The sequence below is a fragment of the Myotis myotis genome, unplaced genomic scaffold (genome assembly GCF_014108235.1).
Source record: "Myotis myotis isolate mMyoMyo1 unplaced genomic scaffold, mMyoMyo1.p scaffold_m19_p_15, whole genome shotgun sequence".
Taxonomy (NCBI): domain Eukaryota; kingdom Metazoa; phylum Chordata; class Mammalia; order Chiroptera; family Vespertilionidae; genus Myotis; species Myotis myotis.
The window spans coordinates 8593925-8614254 of record NW_023416319.1 but is presented as its reverse complement, the minus strand read 5'-3'; the positions used below and the strand labels follow the sequence as shown (position 1 = coordinate 8614254).

Genomic DNA, 20330 nt, shown 5'->3' with positions numbered 1-20330 from the left:
TCCCCAGAGCCTCTGAGCTGTGGGTGCGAGGAGGCTGCGGGGAGTTGGGGCGGGGGTGAGGGGGGGACAGCGAGGGGCGTGCCTTTGCCCGGATTGGCTGCCGGCGTCTGACGCGAGGCTCCGGAGGTTGGCTTGGGGGAGTGGGAGCGGGGTGGGGTGGGTGTTGGGTGCCTGGGCTGCGGGCTCGGCGCGCTCAGAAACATGCTGAGGTCCCGGCGGCTGTTCCAGCAGCGGCAGCGGCAGCGGCTCCAGCAGCGGAGGCGGCGGCGGCGGCGGCGGAGACAGCGCGCAGCTCCGGCGGGGAAGGCGCCCGGCGCCCATGCCTCCGGCTCCGCGCCGCGGCTGCCCTGACCTGGCCGCGACCTCCCTCGGCGGGCCCAGCCGCCCGGACCTCTGGGGTGTTCCCCAAACACGGCCCAACCCCGCCACACCCCCCGCCCCCGGCCTCCGCAGCTCAACATGGGCGCGGGGGTGCTCGCCCTGGGCGCCTCGGAGCCCTGCAACCTGTCATCGGCCGCGCCTCTCCCCGACGGCGCGGCCACCGCGGCGAGACTGCTGGTGCCCGCGTCGCCGCCCGCCTCGCTGCTGCCCCCGGCCAGCGAGGGCCCCGCGCCGCTGTCGCAGCAGTGGACGGCCGGCATGGGCCTGCTGATGGCGCTCATCGTGCTGCTCATCGTGGCGGGCAACGTGCTGGTGATCGTGGCCATCGCCAAGACGCCGCGGCTGCAGACGCTCACCAACCTCTTCATCATTTCCCTGGCCAGCGCCGACCTGGTCATGGGGCTGCTGGTGGTGCCCTTCGGGGCCACCCTCGTGGTGTGGGGCCGGTGGGAGTACGGCTCCTTCTTCTGCGAGCTCTGGACCTCGGTGGACGTGCTGTGCGTGACGGCCAGCATCGAGACCCTGTGCGTCATCGCCCTGGACCGCTACCTCGCCATCACCTCGCCCTTCCGCTACCAGAGCTTGCTGACCCGCGCGCGGGCGCGGGCCCTCGTGTGCACCGTGTGGGCCATCTCGGCCCTGGTGTCCTTCCTGCCCATCCTCATGCACTGGTGGCGGGCCGAGGGCGACGAGGCGCGCCGCTGCTACAACGACCCCAAGTGCTGCGACTTCGTCACGAACCGGGCCTACGCCATCGCCTCGTCCGTGGTCTCCTTCTACCTGCCCCTGTGCATCATGGCTTTCGTGTACCTGCGGGTGTTCCGCGAGGCCCAGAAGCAGGTGAAGAAGATCGACAGCTGCGAGCGCCGCTTCCTCGGCGGCCCCGCGCGGCCGGCCTCGCCCGCACCCTCCCCGGGGACCCCGCGCCCCGCCGCCCCGCCGGACCCCGGGCGCACCAGCAAGCGGCGGCCCTCGCGCCTCGTGGCCCTGCGCGAGCAAAAGGCGCTCAAGACGCTGGGCATCATCATGGGCGTGTTCACGCTCTGCTGGCTGCCCTTCTTCCTGGCCAACGTGGTGAAGGCCTTCCACGCCGACCTGGTGCCCGACGGCCTGTTCGTCTTCTTCAACTGGCTGGGCTACGCCAACTCGGCCTTCAACCCCATCATCTACTGCCGCAGCCCCGACTTCCGCAAGGCCTTCCAGCACCTGCTGTGCTGCGCGCGCCGGGCCGCCCGCGGGCGCCACGCGGCCCCCCGCGATCGCTCGCGCGCCTCGGGCTGCCTGGCGGTGGCCGGGCCCACGCCGTCGCCCGGGGCCGCCTCCGACGACGAGGAGGAGGACGACGACGTCGGGGCCGCGCCGCCCGGCCGGCTGCTGGAGCCCTGGGCCGGCTGCAACGGCGGGGCGGCGGCGGACAGCGACTCGAGCCTGGACGAGCCGAGCCCCGGCTGCACCTCGGAATCCAAGGTGTAGGGCCCGGCGCCGCCTCCCGCCGCCCCGCCGGGACGCGCGGGCTCTGCGCGCCGGGACGGAGCCGGTCCGGCGCCCTGAATGGCTTCCCAGGGGAAAGAGATGTGTGTTTACTCAAGACCTGCAGCAGGTGAACTCGAAGCCCACAAACCTCGCCTGAATCATCCAAAACAAACAGGAACGTCACGGACCGTTGCCAGAAAGGGAAGTTTGGGGAGAGGTGGGACAGCGGCTTGCTCAGGGCTCTCGGGTTCTTTCCCTGTTTGTGCGCGCGTGCGATGCCTCTTTAGATAGTTTTTCCCCGGGTGACACTTGCTGCAGGGGCCGGGCAGGGAAGGAAGAAGCGTGAGGGTATAACCTGTTTATCAACGTGGCTTCCATCCCCCTTTCCGGGACGGGAGCAGTCAACGGGGGAGGGGGGGGGGGGCGGGGAGGGAATGGCAGTTTGTCAAGCCGTCTTTCCATTTGCTTTCCAGAGAAATTTCAGTGTAATTCCCGAGGAATGGTTTCTCCTGCTCTGAAAGCAAAGGGAAAGGGTGGATGCAAAAAGTGCGTTTCAAAAACAAAGACAGAAAAAATTGTAAGCTATTCTTGGAACACGCCTCACCTTGCTTTCCTTGTGTAGGGCAAGCCTGCTGTCCCCACGCCCTAGGTGGCCCGGCTGCGGGGTTTCTACCTCACACTGTGCACATTGCACAGCAAGCTAGAAAGACTTGTTTATATTAAACAGCTTATTTATGTATCAATATTAGTTGGAAGGACCAGGCACTGAGCCTCTATGACATGTGACTCTGTCCATTGAAGACAGAACAGAAAAAGAAAAGACAAAAAGGAAAAAAAAAAAAGAGGAAACAATTCAGATTACTGCACATGTGGGCAAAAACAAACAAAAAAAAGGAGTGGTTCAAAATGCCATTTTTGCACAGTGTTAGAAATTGTAAAGTCCACAGAGGTGTTACTTGCACAAGAAGAAATTAAATATTTTTTAGTGGGGAGGGAGGGCAGATCTTAAAAACTAAACTAAAATTCAAGCTCTACTTCTGTTGGCTATGATTTTATTGAGCTAATGATATATTGGAAAAATACCTTTTTGTACTCTTTTATCATGGTACTGTAACTGTATCCATATTATAAATATAAATATCTTGGGGATTTTTCTATTATTTTTTTATGTCCAAGTGCCCACGTGAATCTGCTGGTAAAATTGAGCACTTTCTGTATAAACTCTATTTCCTCTGTGTGTTTTACCAAGTATTTATACGCTGGTGCAACTAACTACTGTGTGAGGAATTGGTCCATGTGCAATAAATACCAATGAAGCACAATGATGGTTATGTGCCGTGTGTCTGTGAGGGGTCCGTGACCAGGGAAAAGACAGTTTGTTTTGTGCAAAATATAGGATTTTCCAGGGAGCTCTTTTAATAGCTTTTCATGACTCGGTAACATAGCAAAATGCCTCTAAACCAAATAAGGCACGTACCTACGGAGACCTGCAGACTCGCCCTCAATTTCCACAACCGCTTGAAGATACGCTAGACTACTTGTAGTATTTTCAAGAGCCCATGGCTGCACCCGACTTAAGAAGTAACATTTGGGACTGTGTGTCTTCTAAAGTGATGGAGCCAGGTAACTCAGCTGCAACGTGGCACCGAACGGCAGGAAAGAAGACTTAACTCATTGAACAAGCTGCCTGCGTGGAATCCGGTAAGTGGCCTCCGTGACTTCTTGTTTCCCATGAGAGAATCCCACAGCCCGCAGATGGTCGGTGTGCGCACATTTCTCCAGTGGCTGTTCAGAGTGAAACATGTTCTGGTGGTCAAGCAAAAATGTATACAAGAGCTTTGAAGTAAATATTGTTCTCTGTCGTGTGATTAAAGAGACCACAAGTTCTGGGTGGGCCGGTCCCAGGTAGAAGCAAATGGGAAGTTTTAAAACTTCCTAGCAGCATGATGACAGCCAATGGAGGGGATCGTTTTCCTGAAATTAGTTCCTAAGGAAAGTAGAGTGAAAGCTGTACCCTGGGAGGAATGCGACATTCTCCAGAATAAGTTGGTTTGAGGATGTATGCTTTGTATTTTTTAAACCAGCGCTTCATTTCAGGATGGTGCAGTAAAGAAAGCAAAGTGAAGAGTAGAACTTTGGGGCCCGTCCTGAGCTTTAACTGTTCTCCGCTAAGGAAAGTGGGTTCTGATTGTCCCTTTCTGCAGGGGGGATAGTCTAAAGACCAGGAGACAGCCTTCTGAGAAGGGTCCGTGATGTGGGGTGATTAGAGAGCAGCAGAAGGCTGCATGAACAGTAGCCATTTCAATACAAGCTGCTATATGTTTAACTCCTTCCTCCAGAAAAAAAAAGGGGGGGAGTGGAGAAGGGCAAAACTTCTTTAAGAAGACAAAGATAAATACTTAAAGAAACTTATTTTGGAGGATGCAGAATCAATTTCAGGATGAAATCTCACTCTTTCCCCCAGGTACTAAATGCAGTCATATCTACCCTCCCTTCCCCCACCACGAGTATGTAAGATGCCTTTTGTTAGGGGTTTTGTTGCGCTTTATTTTAAATTATACCGCACAATTAATAGATTAAATGTCTAGAGTTTCATCTGAAGAATACTGAGGTACCAGGTTAAAGCTTCACTTTCTCCATTTCCTTATTATCTACTTACTTTGCATAGATTGTCCTTACATTGAAATAAAAAGACATTTTCCCAGCCCAAAACATACATCAGACCTCAGGTCTTAAAATGATGAAAAGCCCCTTAAACTTTAAACAACAAACAAAGATATGTATAACTTTATCTAGTAGACAGCTCTGAGCTCTTTCGTAAATGACAAGAAACCACAATAACCTGGGGACCAGTTTACATTTATTTGTAGAAAATAGAAAAAGATTTTTGTGTGATTCCTGAGTTCTCTCACTAAGGAATTGAGAGGATTCAAAAACATACTGTGCCAGTGATTTCCAGCCACCCATGCAGACTACTTTTTGCTTTTTTTTAAAGAAGACAGACGCTGGTTTATGGTAGGGACGTGGGGAGCTGGGCTGCCCGTCCCAATCGCTAAAGCAGTGGGAGGAAGAAAGTGCCAATCCTATTTAATCTGGTGAAATAATGCACAGCAGAAGTGACAGGTGGAGGGCAATGAATAGGCAGAAAATCCACCTTAGCCCATGGGTTTGTGTATAACAAAGTGACGACGGTATTAACACTAAAATCAAAACAGTGAACTTCAATATGATCAAGGTTCATTGAATGGCTGCCTTGGAAATGATGTTTCCTTTGCACCCTATAAAGCTCTCTAACGGGTAACAAGGTTAGTCCAGCATCTATAAATTCTCCCTCCAAGGTAGAAATGTATAATTGGTAACACAGACTTCTTCTTCCCTTGGTGAACTTGCCTACATAGAACTTTGCAAATAGAGTTTATTTTTTCAGTCCAAGCTTTCTTTGGAACTGGAATTATTAATAACTTCTAAGTGGCTATTGTGAAAGCTTTCCCTGTCAAGCACATTTTCCTAGCTTATTTTAATTTTGCATTTTGTTGAATGCGCCGACTTCCTCTGGCAACATGTAATATTGCCAGGCGGAAATTCTGCACCCGAAGTCTCAGGATGATATTAACATTTCAGTTTTTTTAGCAAGAGCTTCTAACCGAAGGTCTAAAGGAAAAGTATTCTATTCACTTCTGCTGCCATTTGAGAAAGGCTTAATATATATATATTTTTTTTTTAACAAAGCTGAACCCATTCGTTTTTTGGAAGGGAAAAATAAATAAAAACCTTAGCAGAAATTCACATTAAACACATTGGCACAGATCATTTAGTTTTATTTGTACGTTTCTGGCATAATGTGCTGAGAAATACTAATTCTTTTGACTCCCTGCCAATTTGCTACTAATCAAAATGGAGAAGATATGCACTGTTTGGATTATACCTAAAAATAGTTGTGCTCCGGTCACACCAGCAAATGGAATTAAATTAATCTCTCTTTCTTCCCCTTCACACACACCCTCCACATTAAACTCCCATCCAGAATATTGCTCGAGCATCCCCTAATTTGTGATTCAGTATGTCCCAATTTGCATTGCTACATTGCGATGATTTTTAAGCACACTCCCTGGAACTGCTTTCTGAAAAATACCCCTCTCCTGAAATTCCCTTTTACCCTGCTCTCATTTAAAAAGTCTCTACTAACTAGCCCTTGTCATGTCATCAAAGAGGTAGTAATACCATAAATAAATACTCTGTAGGTTAATTTTCCTCATCAATAGCCTTTTTTACCCCCCTTTCAACAGAGGAGGGAGTTTCTGAATCAAAAAGATTTGGTCAGTTGATGGAGAGTGACTAGATTCCCAAGTCCAGTTGCTTTAATAACAGACTGGGAAAACAGCAGCCCCCAAAGAGAAGCTTATAAGATCTTTGCAGTAATGTCAGCATCACCCAAGAAAGCATTGGAGGTAACTGTCTACCTCCATTAAGCCTTGGCCTTCACTTGACTGTTGGCCAAAGGTCTCTCTGAACATCTTTGTAGCTTCTATATCTGAAACCAGTTCTTTTGTGTGATATAGTTATTTATATATTTTATTTTACTGATTTCAGAGAGAGAACCATTGATTGGCTGCCTCCTGCATTCCCCATACTGGGGATGGAGCCTGTAACCCTGGCATGTGCCCCGACCAGGAATGAACCGTGACCTCCTGGTTCAGAGGTCGGTGCTCAACCACAGAGCCACATTGTGGGGCCTGAAACCGGCTCTTGGCTTGGACCCACCATGCTCACTAGCTCTGCCCTTGAGCACTTCTTCAGTTTTTGAGTGAACTAGAAAACACCCAGAAAAATGTCTGTTGTCTTCATAGCAGCATTAATTTCTCATGAGCGGTTTCCTCAAGCTCTGATTTTCAACAACTCCCAGAGCTTACAATTCCTTCTTTCCTCTCTCCACATTCCCTTGCTCAGAGCTGTCAATTAGCAAGATCTCGCTGCTTCCTTCCTATTTATCACACGAAATTTACCTAGCATGCATTTTAAATGTCTTACGTTTGGATTTCTTCCTGAAAATTTCAATATTGCTCATAATTATGAGTAGAAAAAAAATTTTAACTCTTGTTTGTACTTTTCCTATAAAAGGTTTTTCACATTGAATTTAATACTTGGGGTGCGGGGCTACCTTAACAGGCTTTATTTTTGTTTCTCTTCATTTTTCAGTTCTTAACTGCATGACCTTGTCAGTCTTTCAGCATCCTGGTTGCAAAGATAACATTAGCAGTTCCACCTTTAATTACATGTAAATTCATTTTCCTAGTCATTATTAGGCTGATTTGTGGGAATTATGGGTAAAACTCTAGGAGAGCAGAAAACTCAGTGCAAGCAGATGGCCCAAAGACGGACCGCTCAGCTCTAAATGTGTTTGCCACTGTGTCCAATGACCTTGGGAAAATCAGTTGGTTTCCCTGCTTTTCAGATTCACTTCCCACAATGCTGGACCAGTAGCCTTTGCAAATCCCTTTGAGATGCTCTGAACGAAGGAGTTTATTGCTTTGCAAAGTCTATCATTTGGAGTATTTCCTCCTTACCTTTTTGCCCCTTTCCTAGCAACTCCACCCAACAAAATCCCTGTTGTTGTCTTTTAAGTTAAAAGAACCCAAAATAGCAAAATATATATATAATACTCCATGCATCCAAACAAACAGTCCTCTTTTAGTCCATTTAAAATTCCACAGAAACCACAGCTGAATAAATAAAATAACCTTCTTCCCCAACATCGGATTAAAAGACCTGTTTGCTATGTGCTAAGCAAAAGTGCTTGTTTAATGGTTCTTGACCCACAGCCACTTTGAAGTAAGTCCATTTAGAAAGTTACACAACTCTACAATTTTGCATTGATTGTGAATGCTAAAAGCAACTATCTAGCTTGTTCTCTTTTTCTTGGAATAGCATTTCAGAGATGAAAAGTGCTGAGGGCGGTGGGAGCTGGTATTTTTTGCTTACCTCTCTTTTGTAGCTTGCAGGGTATTGGGTTTCTCTGTTCCCAACTTAATAAACAGTGACAAATCTGCAGGAACTTTCCTGAGGTAAAGTATCTGTTATGTTAACTACTGGAACTCACCTGCAGTGATGAGGTCCTTATTTTAAAAATAAGGACATTTTCTACACTCCAGGGATCTTTATAAAGCCATTAAAGTTTATATTTCAGTGTTCCTTGTGCTTAAATGATTCTGTGATCAATTCTGAAATAATGTGGGTTTTGTTTGTGTGTGTTTTTTTTTCTTAAAATAGGCATTCCTGAGTAAGACTGAATCACTCAGAAAAACTCCAGAATCTTTAGCCTGGCAAGGCTCTTGATACGTCTAGTAAACAATACCCCTATCCTCAAGCAAGGCTATATACCTAGATCAGCGATTTTCAACCTTTATCATCTCATGGCACACATAAGCTAATCACTAAAATTCTGCAGCACACCAAAAAATACATTTTTTTGCCAATTTTGCAAAAAAAAATAAAAATAAAAAGTATTCTTTTGCTTCATTCACACCAAACGGCTATTGTTGTGTTGGCTGTTGCCATTTTTTTATTTGACAATTTAGGGAAAAGGAGTCAGTGCCCCTAACTAAATAGTCAGGAATTGTATGTTTTAAAAATTCTTGTGGCACAACGGTGGGCCTCTTTTGGCACAGCAGCTGAAAATCGCTGACCTAGATCAATGCAGACCACAGAGAATGACGAGATTCATTATGAGATTTAAAGACCTTGTCTGCCATTGACTAGGATTCCTATCAGCAAATGTTTCCTTTACTGCTAACCCAAGTTCCTCTTGTTGTTTTGACTTGTTGAGGTTAAACAAATGGCCAGATATTTCTCCAGAAAAATGGGTTTATTGGGGAACAACAAAGAATTGCAATTGGGGACATGTGGTCTAAACCCCATTGAAGTCCAAAGACACAATGGAGAGGATTGCTCTTTTACGGACTTGGGAAGAGATGTTCCTTCCATCGGAGGAAACTGAAAGTTGGAAGCATAGTGACTTTTCGTTGGCTGAGTTACGGCAGTCTCCCATTGGCTGAACTATTCCTGGGCAAGGAGCAATCCTTCCCCTGCTCAGATAGTTAAGCAGTGTCACTCCCTGTGAGAGGTGCAAGGCGCATCTCTGCCTGTTGGGGTCAGTGGTATGTGTTGAGAGTTCTCTTCTAGCCTCCTGACTCCATTTTAAATGAGGTTTCTGTTTATTAATTTTTACAGACTCACGATTGATCTCAGTGGAATTTGCAAACTGATTATTGACAGGTTGCTCTGTATAAAAACCCTTCTAATGATACGTATGAAAAACAGTGACCCCTCCCCTCCTCAGCTTTGTATGCACTGATTGCATTTACTCTTATAAACAATTTCATTCTTTCTCTTGTTCAAATGGGAATCATCCCAGTTACAGGAATTTCTCCTCCGTGGAGACTGGGACAAAACACAGCACAGTCCAGAGGTAAGTGTGGCTCTTGGCTTGGTGGCATCAACATGTCACCTTTCCTGGAACTGTGCTAATTTTTTTCAATATCTCCAGAGCCACAAAACTCGGAAGATATGAAAAAACATTGTACAGAGTGACCAGGGGTAGCATGAAGATTAGTAAGTCCTTAAAGTACTGCAGAAAGCACCCTTGCAAGTACAGGGCAACACGAGCACTATACTTTCTTTTTCAAACCAGGCACCAATAGAACTCCATCCCCAAAGGACAGATGTTTGCAACTCTCCTCAAAGCTTTTGAGTATTCATATTACCTATATGGACAAAAAAAATTTTTTTCACATTAGATGTGCTCAGAAGACACTGGAGAGCTTAACTATTTGGAGAGTCCCTGTGATTAGTCTTCAAGTTGTGGTTCATGGCTCAACTGTTCTGCAAAGATGGACAGTACTCTGTACTGAGTGAGTGTCGCATGGGAGACAGCCAGCCTATGACTCCAAGCCTGTCCCCAAGGCACTCACACTCTGGCTGGGAGATCACACATCCACACGTGAAAAGTGACAAGGAACGAGACAGGTGTGGTTGAGTGCCAGACACGTGGGCCAAAAGCAAGGGCTCCAGGCCAGTGCTACCCGATAGAAGTACAATGCAGAGCTAGGTATTTCATCTGACATTTTCTAGTAGTCACATTTTTTTTTAAGTTAAAATAGAAACAGGTGAAATCAGTGTTATCCTTCCACCGTGTAATTGATATAAAACATTACCTAAGAGATTCTCCACTTTCTTTTTTTTCATATAATAAATCTTTGAAATCTGGTCTAGATCTTACACGTAGAGCCCATCTCAATTGGGACTGGCTACATTTCAAGTGATCAGTAGCCACTAGCCATATGGGTACCGTGTGGACATCTCAGCTCTAGAGTTCGGAGGATGGAGTGGACGGTGGAGTGGCATAATCTGAAGCTTGATGACATTGTGGATTTCGGATAAAATGGCATGAAAGGCCCTATCATGAGAAGCGTTGAGAGGGAGAAAACTGCACGAACAAAAGCATAGAGATGAATTTTTAGACAATAAATAGCCCATTACCGGCAGTTCATGTTGATAGAGTAATTAGACGATGAAATTGGAAAAGTAGTTTGGGGACAGATCTGAAGGTTCATGCTAAAGTGTTGAACTCTAACCTTTCTAAAAGCATGGAGATTTAGGAGCAGGAGTGTCATGATACAAATGGTGTTTTAGAAAGATCAACCTGGCATCAGAAAGCATGGTGGGTGGATGTAACATCTTAATCTTCACAATAATCCTGAGTTAAGTAAATTCAGTAATCGCATTTTACAAATCAAAAAAGTACGATTTACGTAATCTCCTACAATAGATAGGAGCTCATTATTAAATGGGCTTCCTGGTTTGTGTAGCTCAACCTCAGGAGCTGACCCAGAGAAATGCATCCTCACCAAGCAGGTTTCTGAGCTCGCAAGGCTGAGGGCCTGGTAAAAGGCCGAAGGCCATGCCCCCTACGGAGGCAAGGCAGAGGAGCTCAGGTAATTTGTTCAAGGCAATAGGTGAGCAGTCTTGATCAAGGCTGCCTGACTCTTAGGTCCATCTCTTATTCATGCTACTTGTCTGTTCCCCACCAGTCCAGAAGTTCCTTTAGGACAAAGGCTTTATCTTCTTTTACCTTTGACTCTCCAATGCCCAACACATTGCCTGGCACAAGGTATGCCCTCTGAATAGTCATTGACTGCATTCTAGAGTCAGAGAACCAAGTCATGTGGCTTTGGCAACAGAGCAGAGCGATGACAGGCCAAACTAGAGCAGATCACGGCAAGAAGAGGGGATGTGATCCTCCATTTTCCTTGAATTCCAGAGTTTTACTATCAGACATAAAGAATAGTTTCTTGCCCTGGCTGGCTTGCTCAGGGTTGGAGCGTCAGCCCGCACACTGAAGGGTCATGGGCTCGATTCCTGGTGAAGGTCTTGTACCCAGGTTGCAGGTTCCATTCCCGGCCCAGTCTGGGCGCATGCAGGAGGCAACCAGTTGATGTGTCTCTCTCACATCAATGTTTCTCTCTCTCTCTCCTCCGCACCTCCCTTCCACTTTCTCTAAAAATCAATAGAAAAAAATATGTTCGGGTAAGGATTAAGGGAAAAAAAAAAAGAAAGGTGCCTAAATCTCAAATTGCAGAGTATATGGGGCAACTTCTGCTAATGTAAAAGGAACAAAAGGATTGTTTCCCAAATATTCCTAATGAGTTAATATCTAGAAATGGCATATAGATTGCTGGAATGATGTGTGTGCAATATAAATTAAATGAGAATGAAGGTGATATACCCTGTATGAAAATGTACATTATTATTCTGTTAAAATAGGCACTTCACTAAAATCATTAAATAACAACCACATATCCTTAGCTCTGGGTTCAGTTGTCAACATGTAAAACGCCTGATTTACTTATCATTTATTGCATTCTGTCCCAAATGAAATTCTCTCTTTTCTAACTCCGAAATCTATAGCCATTTTTCTCAAGGGAGTCTACAAGGGAAAAAGCTCCTTCCCTCACCCCAAGTTTTCTCCCTGGACCCCAGCAGTTAACAAAGCTAGGGGAATTGATTCCATTTCGTTAACATGCAGACTTTCATTTTAAATTTTATTTTTGTGCTTCTGTACTATAAGAAATGACAAGATCTCCATAAAAAGTCTTTTGGGAGCAAACTGACACCACAGCCCTTTCGAAGTCTGCATTTCTCACCCAGGTCTTCTCCGCCGGAAACAGATTCACAGTCATTCTCTTCCTACCTCAACATGAGAGCAGAGTGCATGGTGGCTCAGCTGTTTCAAGGGCAGCTATATGGATGCTCACCTTTTGACAAAGTGTTAGGACTTGAGCGGGTAGTCTCTTTCAATGTAGTTATGTACTCAGTATTGCAGAGTTCACTTTAAACATTATATTTTGCTTAACTTATTGAAATTATTGTTTGCAAGAAACTCAATTTGAGGCTTCAGACTGGGAAGTGGGGAGCAAGGCAGAGGCTGACAAGAGGGAACCTCCATGGGGGCCGGGGAGAGGGGCCCAGACAGGCCTTGGGCCTGAAACACCCAGAAACCTATTCGGTAAGAATGCATCCTCCTGGGTCAGCTCCTGAGACAGATACACAACATCAGAAAGCCAGGGTAATAATTTACAGCAGAGCTGTCGCAGATCAGATATTCTCTCTCTACGGCCAGTGATGATCATTCTAATCAAAAGGTTGTTTAGTGAGCGTGGAGTCAGAACAAGGGAAACTGGTTGAAAAATTTTACATTAAGGGCATCAGGCCGAGATTTACCAATGCACCCATTTCTACCATGAGCTGGAATTCTGCTGCCCTCAGACCTATTCTCCTTTCTTCCCTAGGCAGGGCTTGGGTGGGCACTTCCAACATTTGTCTCCCTGTCTCTCCTTTTCCTTTCTTTTTTTAAAAAAATATATTTTATTGATTTTTTTACACAGAGGAAGGGAGAGGGATAGAGAGCTAGAAACATGGATGAGAGAGAAACATCGATCAGCTGCCTCCTGCATACCCCACACTGGGGATATGCCCGCAACCAAGGTACATGCCCTTGACTGGAATCAAACCTGGGACCCTTCAGTCTGCAGGCCGATGCTCTATCCACTGAGCCAAACCTGTCGGGGCTATTTCTTTTTAAAAATATATATATATATTTTTATTGATTTCAGAGAAGAAGAGAGAGATAGAAACATCAATGATGAGAGAGAATCATTGATTGGCTGCTTTCTGCATGCCCCCCACTGGGGATCGAGCCTGTGACCTGGGCACGTGCCCTTGACCCTAATTGAACCTGGGACTCTTCTCTCCGCAGGCCACAGGCTGATGCTCTATCAACTGACCCAAACCAGCCAGGGCAGTCTCTCCTTTTTCTATCACCGAGAGCCACTGCCCCCTCCCCCAACAGGTGCATTCTTTCTTGACAGAATTCAAAGACACTTAAGCAGGTCACAGTGAAATCTTGCTGATCTGGCTACCTCTTTAAGAGGACAGAGCATCTCTGTGCCCATCCATCATTTCTGAGTTCATGGAGAGGGCAAGTGGGGAGAGAATTGTGGTGCCTTCCCAACAACACTGAAATTAAAGCATGTTCCCCATGGAAAAGCTCCTGGTCCTGTTTCTACATTATGGGAACCCAGGTATTTGATTCTGTGAATCTTTTTTTTTTTTAATATATTTTATTGCTTTTTTACAGAGAGGAAGGGAAAGAGATAGAGAGTTAGAAACATTGATGAGAGAGAAACATCAATCAGTTGCCTTCTGCACACCTCCCACTGGGGATGTGCCCACAACCAAGGTACATGCCCTTGACCAGAATCAAACCCGGGACCCCTCAGTCCTCAGGCCGCCGCTCTATCCACTGAGCCAAACCGGTCAGGGTGAATCTTGCTAACAGAAATAGCATCATTTCTATTTCACTTAATATAGAGTCCTTTTCTTTAAACACATGAAATATATGACCGGCCAGCCATTCCAACTTTCTTTCTGATTCATGTATCAGATGAAACTTGAACTCGAAGTGCATGTTCCCGATCCATATCATAGAAACATCTGAGCTAAGTATGCCTCTGAAAATGCCGCGTTCTTAGGTCACCCTAGGCTGAAATTCTGGATGGGCGTCTAGGAGTTGAATCGTGATTGTCTAGGGGAGAAAAATGATGATGTTGTGATGGTACCGGGGGCGAGTTCGCAACATACATTATAATTGTAAAGCAAAGCTTGAAACTTGTGGCAAAAAACAAAGATTAGGCTCTTAGACCTTTTGTTTTCTACAAATGTGATGAGACATTGACATTTTACTGTATGGCAAAGCAATGTCTGACTTTATTCATTTATTTTACATGCAGTGCACTGGGCCTTATAGAATATAGAACAAGACAGGCACAGTCCTCAACATCAGGTAGTGTTTCCTCCACTTGCACTCTGAAAGCATTGGTAGAGACAGAGTGAACAAGTACTTTTTATTTAGTTATTTTTTAAATATTTTTTTATTGATTTCAGAGAGGAAGGGAGAAGGAGAGAAAAACAGAAAATCAATGATGAGAGAGAATCATGGATCAGCTGCCTCCTACACGCCCCCCACTGGGGATTGAGCCTGCACCTCACGCATGTGCCCTTGACTGGAATCGAACCCTGACCCCTCAGTCCGCAGGCTGACACTCTATCCACTGAGCCAAACCAGCTATGGCTGAACAAGTACTTTTTAAAGTACATTTATTGTAGCCCTAGGGTTTGGCTCAGTGGATAGAGCATTGGACTGTGGACAAAAGGGTCCTGGGTTCAATTCTGATCAAGGGCACATACCTCGGTTGTAGGCTCCTCCCAGGCCCAGGCCTTGGTCAGGGCACATGCAGGAGGCAACCAATCAATATGTTTCTCTCTGTCTTTCCCTCTCTCTTCCACTCTCTTAAAAAAAAATCAATGGAAAAATATCCTTGGGTGAGGATTAAATAATAATAAAAAACAATAAAGTACATTTATCAGAGATCTTACTGTATCTCAGTCTAGTTTGGAGATACAAGAAAAGTATTTTAAGTGTGACCACACAGACACATACACACAAACCTACAAACCCACATATTGAAAATATAAAAGTGAATATTATATATTATATATACTAGTATATATCAGAGGCTCTGTGGGATCAGCTGAATTTTGGAATTCAGAATTTTAGGGGTGTTAGGAAGGCAATAGGGTGCACATACTCGATATTAGTAATACCCTCAGCAGGGTTCAGGTCAGCATTCCATAAGCAGACATCAATGCCTCTGCAGTGAAATATATGATTATTCATACTAAATAGATAAAGAAAAAGACTATAAATAGCCTCGCACCAGTTCAGGTCAGGTTTTGCTGCCAAATGAGTTCATGTCAGGTCAAGTTTACTCTCAAAGGAGTTATGGAAAAACTATCTTCAGAGCTCTCTGGATTTGGGCATTGAGAATGAGAACTGTGGACCTGTGTGATGGAATGTTCCTCTGTAGACTGTCATCGGCTGTTTCCACGAAACACACTTAAACCTACCAAATCTGGTAACTCAATTAATTGACAAGTTCTATTCTACAATAAATGCTTGTAAAGTAGGGAATAAATGCTGTTTAAATCAGTGGCAATTACAGGGAGATTTTGAAATAGCTAAGCCACACGCTGTGAGCTGACATTAAGAATGGGCCAAAGACATGAAAGTAATTGGTGGGCAATTTTTTGGGAAACCATCAACATGAGCCAGTAACTAGCCAATCTTCTGCTTGTCAGAGGCAATATATCAGCTAAGAAAATATCCTTGGTTATAATACACTAAAGGCCCGATGCACAAAATTCGTGCAAGAGTAGGCCTTCCTTCCCCCGACTGCCGGCACCAGCTTCCCTCTGGCACCCAGGACCCAGGCTTTCCTTGCAGCCCTGGCTTCATCCGGAAGGTCATCTGGAAGGACATCCGGTCTAATTAGCATATTACACTTTTATTATTATGGAAGATGGTTGATTTCAGAGACTCTCAGAATTGAAATAGACCCTTAAAGTCACTACTGGCCAGTCACCTCTTAGAGCAAAGAATCTCCTTGTCCTTCAGTCGCCAGCCCCTTAAGATGGTGATTTTCAACCCGTGTGCCACAAGAATTTTTAAAACACCTATTTGATCAGGGGCACTGACCTCTTTTCCCTTAGCTTGTCAAATAAAAAAAAAATGACAACAGCCAGCACAACAATAGCCACTCAGTATAAATGAATCAAAATTATACCTTTTTTTTGTCAGATTGGCAAAAAATATATTTTTTGGTATGCCACAGAATTTTAGTAATTAGTTTATGTGTGCCATGAGATGAAAAAGGTTGAAAATCTCTGCCTTAACGCCTGGCCTGTGGTTGTGTGTCAACCTATGAACCAGGAGGTCAGGGTTTGATTCCCAATCAGGGCACATGACCGGGTTGAACCCCAGTAGAAAGTGAGCAGGAGACAGCCGATCAATGATTCTCTTTCATCATTGATGTTTCTATCTCTCTCTCCCTCTCCCTTCCTCCCTGAAATCAATAAAAATATATTTTTTAAAAAATATAAGCTCCCCCTTAAGATTACAAAAGGAAATAAGAAAAAGACAGAAAAGAAACATATTCTTCACTCCAGAAAGATGCATACCTGAGAAGTGTCACAGTCATTTTTAAGGGGATAGTGACCCCTGGTTCAGCCTTCCTGCCTTAGAAGACGGCCATATTAAAACAAACAAAAAAAGCTAATGTTTTATCATTTCACAGCAATCTTAGTACCCGGAGAACTTCTGTATTCAAGTGGCCACATAAATAGACTGCGGGCATACATTTCAGAGGCTTCTGTGACATTTATCTCAACCTGGAATTTTCTGTGCAATATTTATATGATAAACATCTCTGAACTCAGTGTGACCCTTTGTCTTTATCTTAAAGGTTGGGAAGAGGAAACATAATGACATTTTAAAAATGTTTACATCCCCTATCATACATAATAGGGGGGGGAGAGAGAAAAAGAAATCCTCTGAGGAGAAGACACAAAATGTCCTACTAGTCAACATATCAAGCATCAATTTTCAATTTGACATAAACTGGGAAAGGAAACGATGGAGTAAATGTACTAAGTGTGGCGCTGTCACCGGAGAAAAGATTGATGCCCGTCTTTGACATCAAAACAATGAGTGAGATTGGCCAGCATTAGGCACCCCGTCTTCTCTTTGACACTTTCAGGAGTCTGATGGGAGAGGATTCTAGGTGTGTGGCAGTAGATACTTCCTTCTGTGCACTTAGCTGAACGGTTCATGAAGAGCGTCCTTTTCAATCTAAGTAGCTCAGAGACTCACCCCCCAGCCCCACCGCCTGGACACGCCGGCTGAAGGAGTGCCTGCACCCACCCCATGATCACCTTGAAAAGTCTGCTTTCTGTTTGCGTGAGGAATTAAGAGAGTGGTGGTTCTTCTTAGGCATGGACAGAAAAACTGCCCCGCGGCCTCTCTCCATTTAGTCAGGTGAAACTGAACGTGAACTGTCCCGAGGGCAAGGTGGATCCCAACTGATATCTCACCATGTTACGCAAGGAAAGGGCCAGGTAGGCCAACTAAGGCTCCACAAAGCCGGACGACTGGCGCCTTCCTGCCCACACTCGCTATCAGGCTCAGCCCAGGGCCTGGGGAAAGTGATGGAGAGTTCTCCTTAGGTCAAGTGACCACGGGATATGGAAAGTTTCCCTTCCTATTGTCACCCTTGAGGACCACTTCTCCTCTCCTGGTAGGAGGAAAACTCTCCTCGTCATAATTCATGTGTTTGGCTTGTTCATTGTCAAAGATAGAACATGTACATCACAAAACACGAAATCTGAAGGGGCCTTGAAACCATGATGCTAAGGGGGGAAAAACAGACATAATGCTACATATAACATGATTTCACTTATGTGAAAGACCCAGAATAGATAAACCCACCGAGATGGAATAGAGGCTATCGGTTGCCAAGGGATGGGAGGAGGGGTCATAAAGAATGCTTAACGGATTTGGGGTTTCCTTTTGGGGTGATGGCATTGTTCTGGACCTGGAGAGTGGTGATGAGCGCACTGCCTTTTTGCATGTACTAAATGCCAGTGAATTGCGCACTTTAAAATGGTTAATTTTATGACTTTTGCCACAATCAAAAATATATGACAGGGTGTTTCTTTTCCTACTAGGCTTGCAATTTATTTAGAGAGACAAAAACATATAAAACAAAAATCGGGGAAATATTTCAGCAAGAGGAAGAAAATTTATTCTGGCTTCAAAAATAGTTAAGTTTATTTTTATCGAAGCTATAAGCAAGCAAGAAAGAATCTTAGTCTTCAGGAGCCAACGTGATTCCCTCATTTTACAGCTAAGGGAGCTAAGGCTACCATGGTAACCTGCTTTTTGGAGAGCAAACATCCAGATCTGAATGTGGTTCTGCCAGATTTACGGTCTGTGTTCCTGAAGGGCAGCTGCTCGGCTCCTCAACCTCAGTTTCCACATCAATAAAGTGGGACTGAAAGTACCAAGTACCGTACTCCCCAGAAGGTCACCAGACCACTTGACACAGCACAGCCACATTTATTAGAACTTGCTTAGCAGTGTCTTAGAAGGGGAAGTCAACATGGATACTTATTTATAGGGTTTTAAGATCTGGTCACAAGTGATTTATGGCAGATCTCTCGAGGGGGAGCTCACTGACATGGGGCAGGGTGTGCAGCCTAACAGTGTAGGATCGGTGGGCCCAGTAGGGCAAGGGTCTGGAAGCAAGTGTTGACAAGTAAACTGTTGTTTAGCCAGCAAGCTGTTTGCCTGTTGCCAAAGGTAAATTGATCTGCAGGCATTTTCTGAAGCAAACTGTGCAGTTATGTATTGGTTTACGGTCTCATCCTTCCCAAGGGAAAGGTTCCTGGAACAAACAACTAAGTCATGTTGACACGGGTTGTCTCAGTTCCAGGTCCAAAGAGTTCTGTCATGTTTGATGGACGGGTCATTGTTCTCAGAGGTGCTATGGCTGTATGTCAAGCGCACAGCCCACGGCCTGCGCCCCCTAAATCCTGTCTTTTCTCCCAAAGCCTCACCTCAGTGCCCACTAAACACGTGCCCTGGGAGCTGAGCCGGAGCTGGAACCAGCTCTTCCACCTTTCCTTCCAGAAAACCCTGCCCACCTCCCACAGTGAGCCCGGGTTCCTCTTCTTCTGGAGTAGGCTCATTAATTTAGCCACAACAAAAAGTCCCAAGGGTTTGGTTTTGTTTTTACCACCGTGAACAAAGCAGCAGAGTAGAGTGGTTACAATGCCTTCAGACCTGGGTGCTAGGGTTCTAGGCCAATTATGGACCCCTTTAAGCCTCACTGCCTCATCTGTAAAATGGGAATGACAGGCTTAGCACTCAATACATATTCAGCTCCCTTTTAAAAAATGTTTTTATTGATTTCAGAGCAGAAGGGGAGAGTGAGGGAGAGGGAGAAGGAGAGGGAGAGGGAGAGGGAGAGGGAGAGGGAGAGGGAGAGGGAGAGGGAGAGGGAGAGGGAGAGGGAGAGGGAGAGGGAGAGGGAGAGGGAGAGGGAGAGGGAGAGGGAGAGGGAGAGGGAGAGGGAGAGGGAGAGGAGAGGGAGAGGGAGAGGGAGAGGGAGAGGGAGAGGGAGAGGGAGAGGGAGAGGGAGAGGGAAACATCAGCAATGAGAGAGAACCATCGATCAGCTGCCTCCTGCAGGCCCCCCACTGAGGATTGAGCCCACAACCCAGGCATGTGCCCTGACTGGGAATCAAACCATAAACTCCTGGTTCATTGGTCAATGCTCAACCACTGAGCCACACCAGCTGGGCTCAGCTACATTTTTTTAATGAATATATTCATACTCCCAGATTCGAATTCAATTTCTTTCTCAAGGTTGGACAAAGATGAAATGGTTTTGTTTTGTCTTCACTTATCCCTTGTCTTCTGGGAGGACCTGGGTGTGGCTCTCAGGATGCTATGGGATCCGGAACCCGACTTGCTAAGAGGAAGAACAGGAAGAATCCCAGGGTTCCGACTGGTCTGGGGTTTAAAAGGCAGCCCAAGGTTTAGCATGATGCTCTGAACCTGATCAAGCGTAAAATTTCTTTCTTACTAGCTTCTCCTTTCCTATGACGCCATCACCATGGGCAGAGCCGTTGACATTTTCAGCTGCTCCCTTTCAACCTGATTTGCTGCCTAGGGGTCAAGTACAACAGTTTTTGTTTCAGTATTTATTTATATAAACTAGCAGTTTGACCTGTAGAGCTACCACATCCATATGTCAGGTTAAATTCATGACATGAGAGTATTGAGAATAAATCCTGTTCTGGTTGCTTCCAAAGGAGGCATCAGGAAAAAAGGCCACTGAACTAGGGGTTGGGACCAGAAGGGTTCTAATGCCCCCTGCCCCAAGTAAGTGTGGGGGAATAATTTTTTTTATCTCTTAACCACAAGTGTTAAAATTATAAAGGCTGCTGGTTGATTGGGATAT

General features: G+C 45.6%; 1 protein-coding gene across 1 annotated transcript; it reads left to right on the top strand.

The window, feature by feature from the left end:
- Window positions 1-328: 328 nt before the first annotated feature.
- On the top strand, window positions 329-1981 carry ADRB1 (adrenoceptor beta 1). The gene has a single exon (XM_036335921.1). The coding sequence runs from the start codon at window positions 460-462 to the stop codon at window positions 1852-1854; it is 1395 nt and encodes a 464-aa protein (XP_036191814.1). The 5' UTR covers window positions 329-459; the 3' UTR covers window positions 1855-1981.
- Window positions 1982-20330: the final 18349 nt, after the last annotated feature.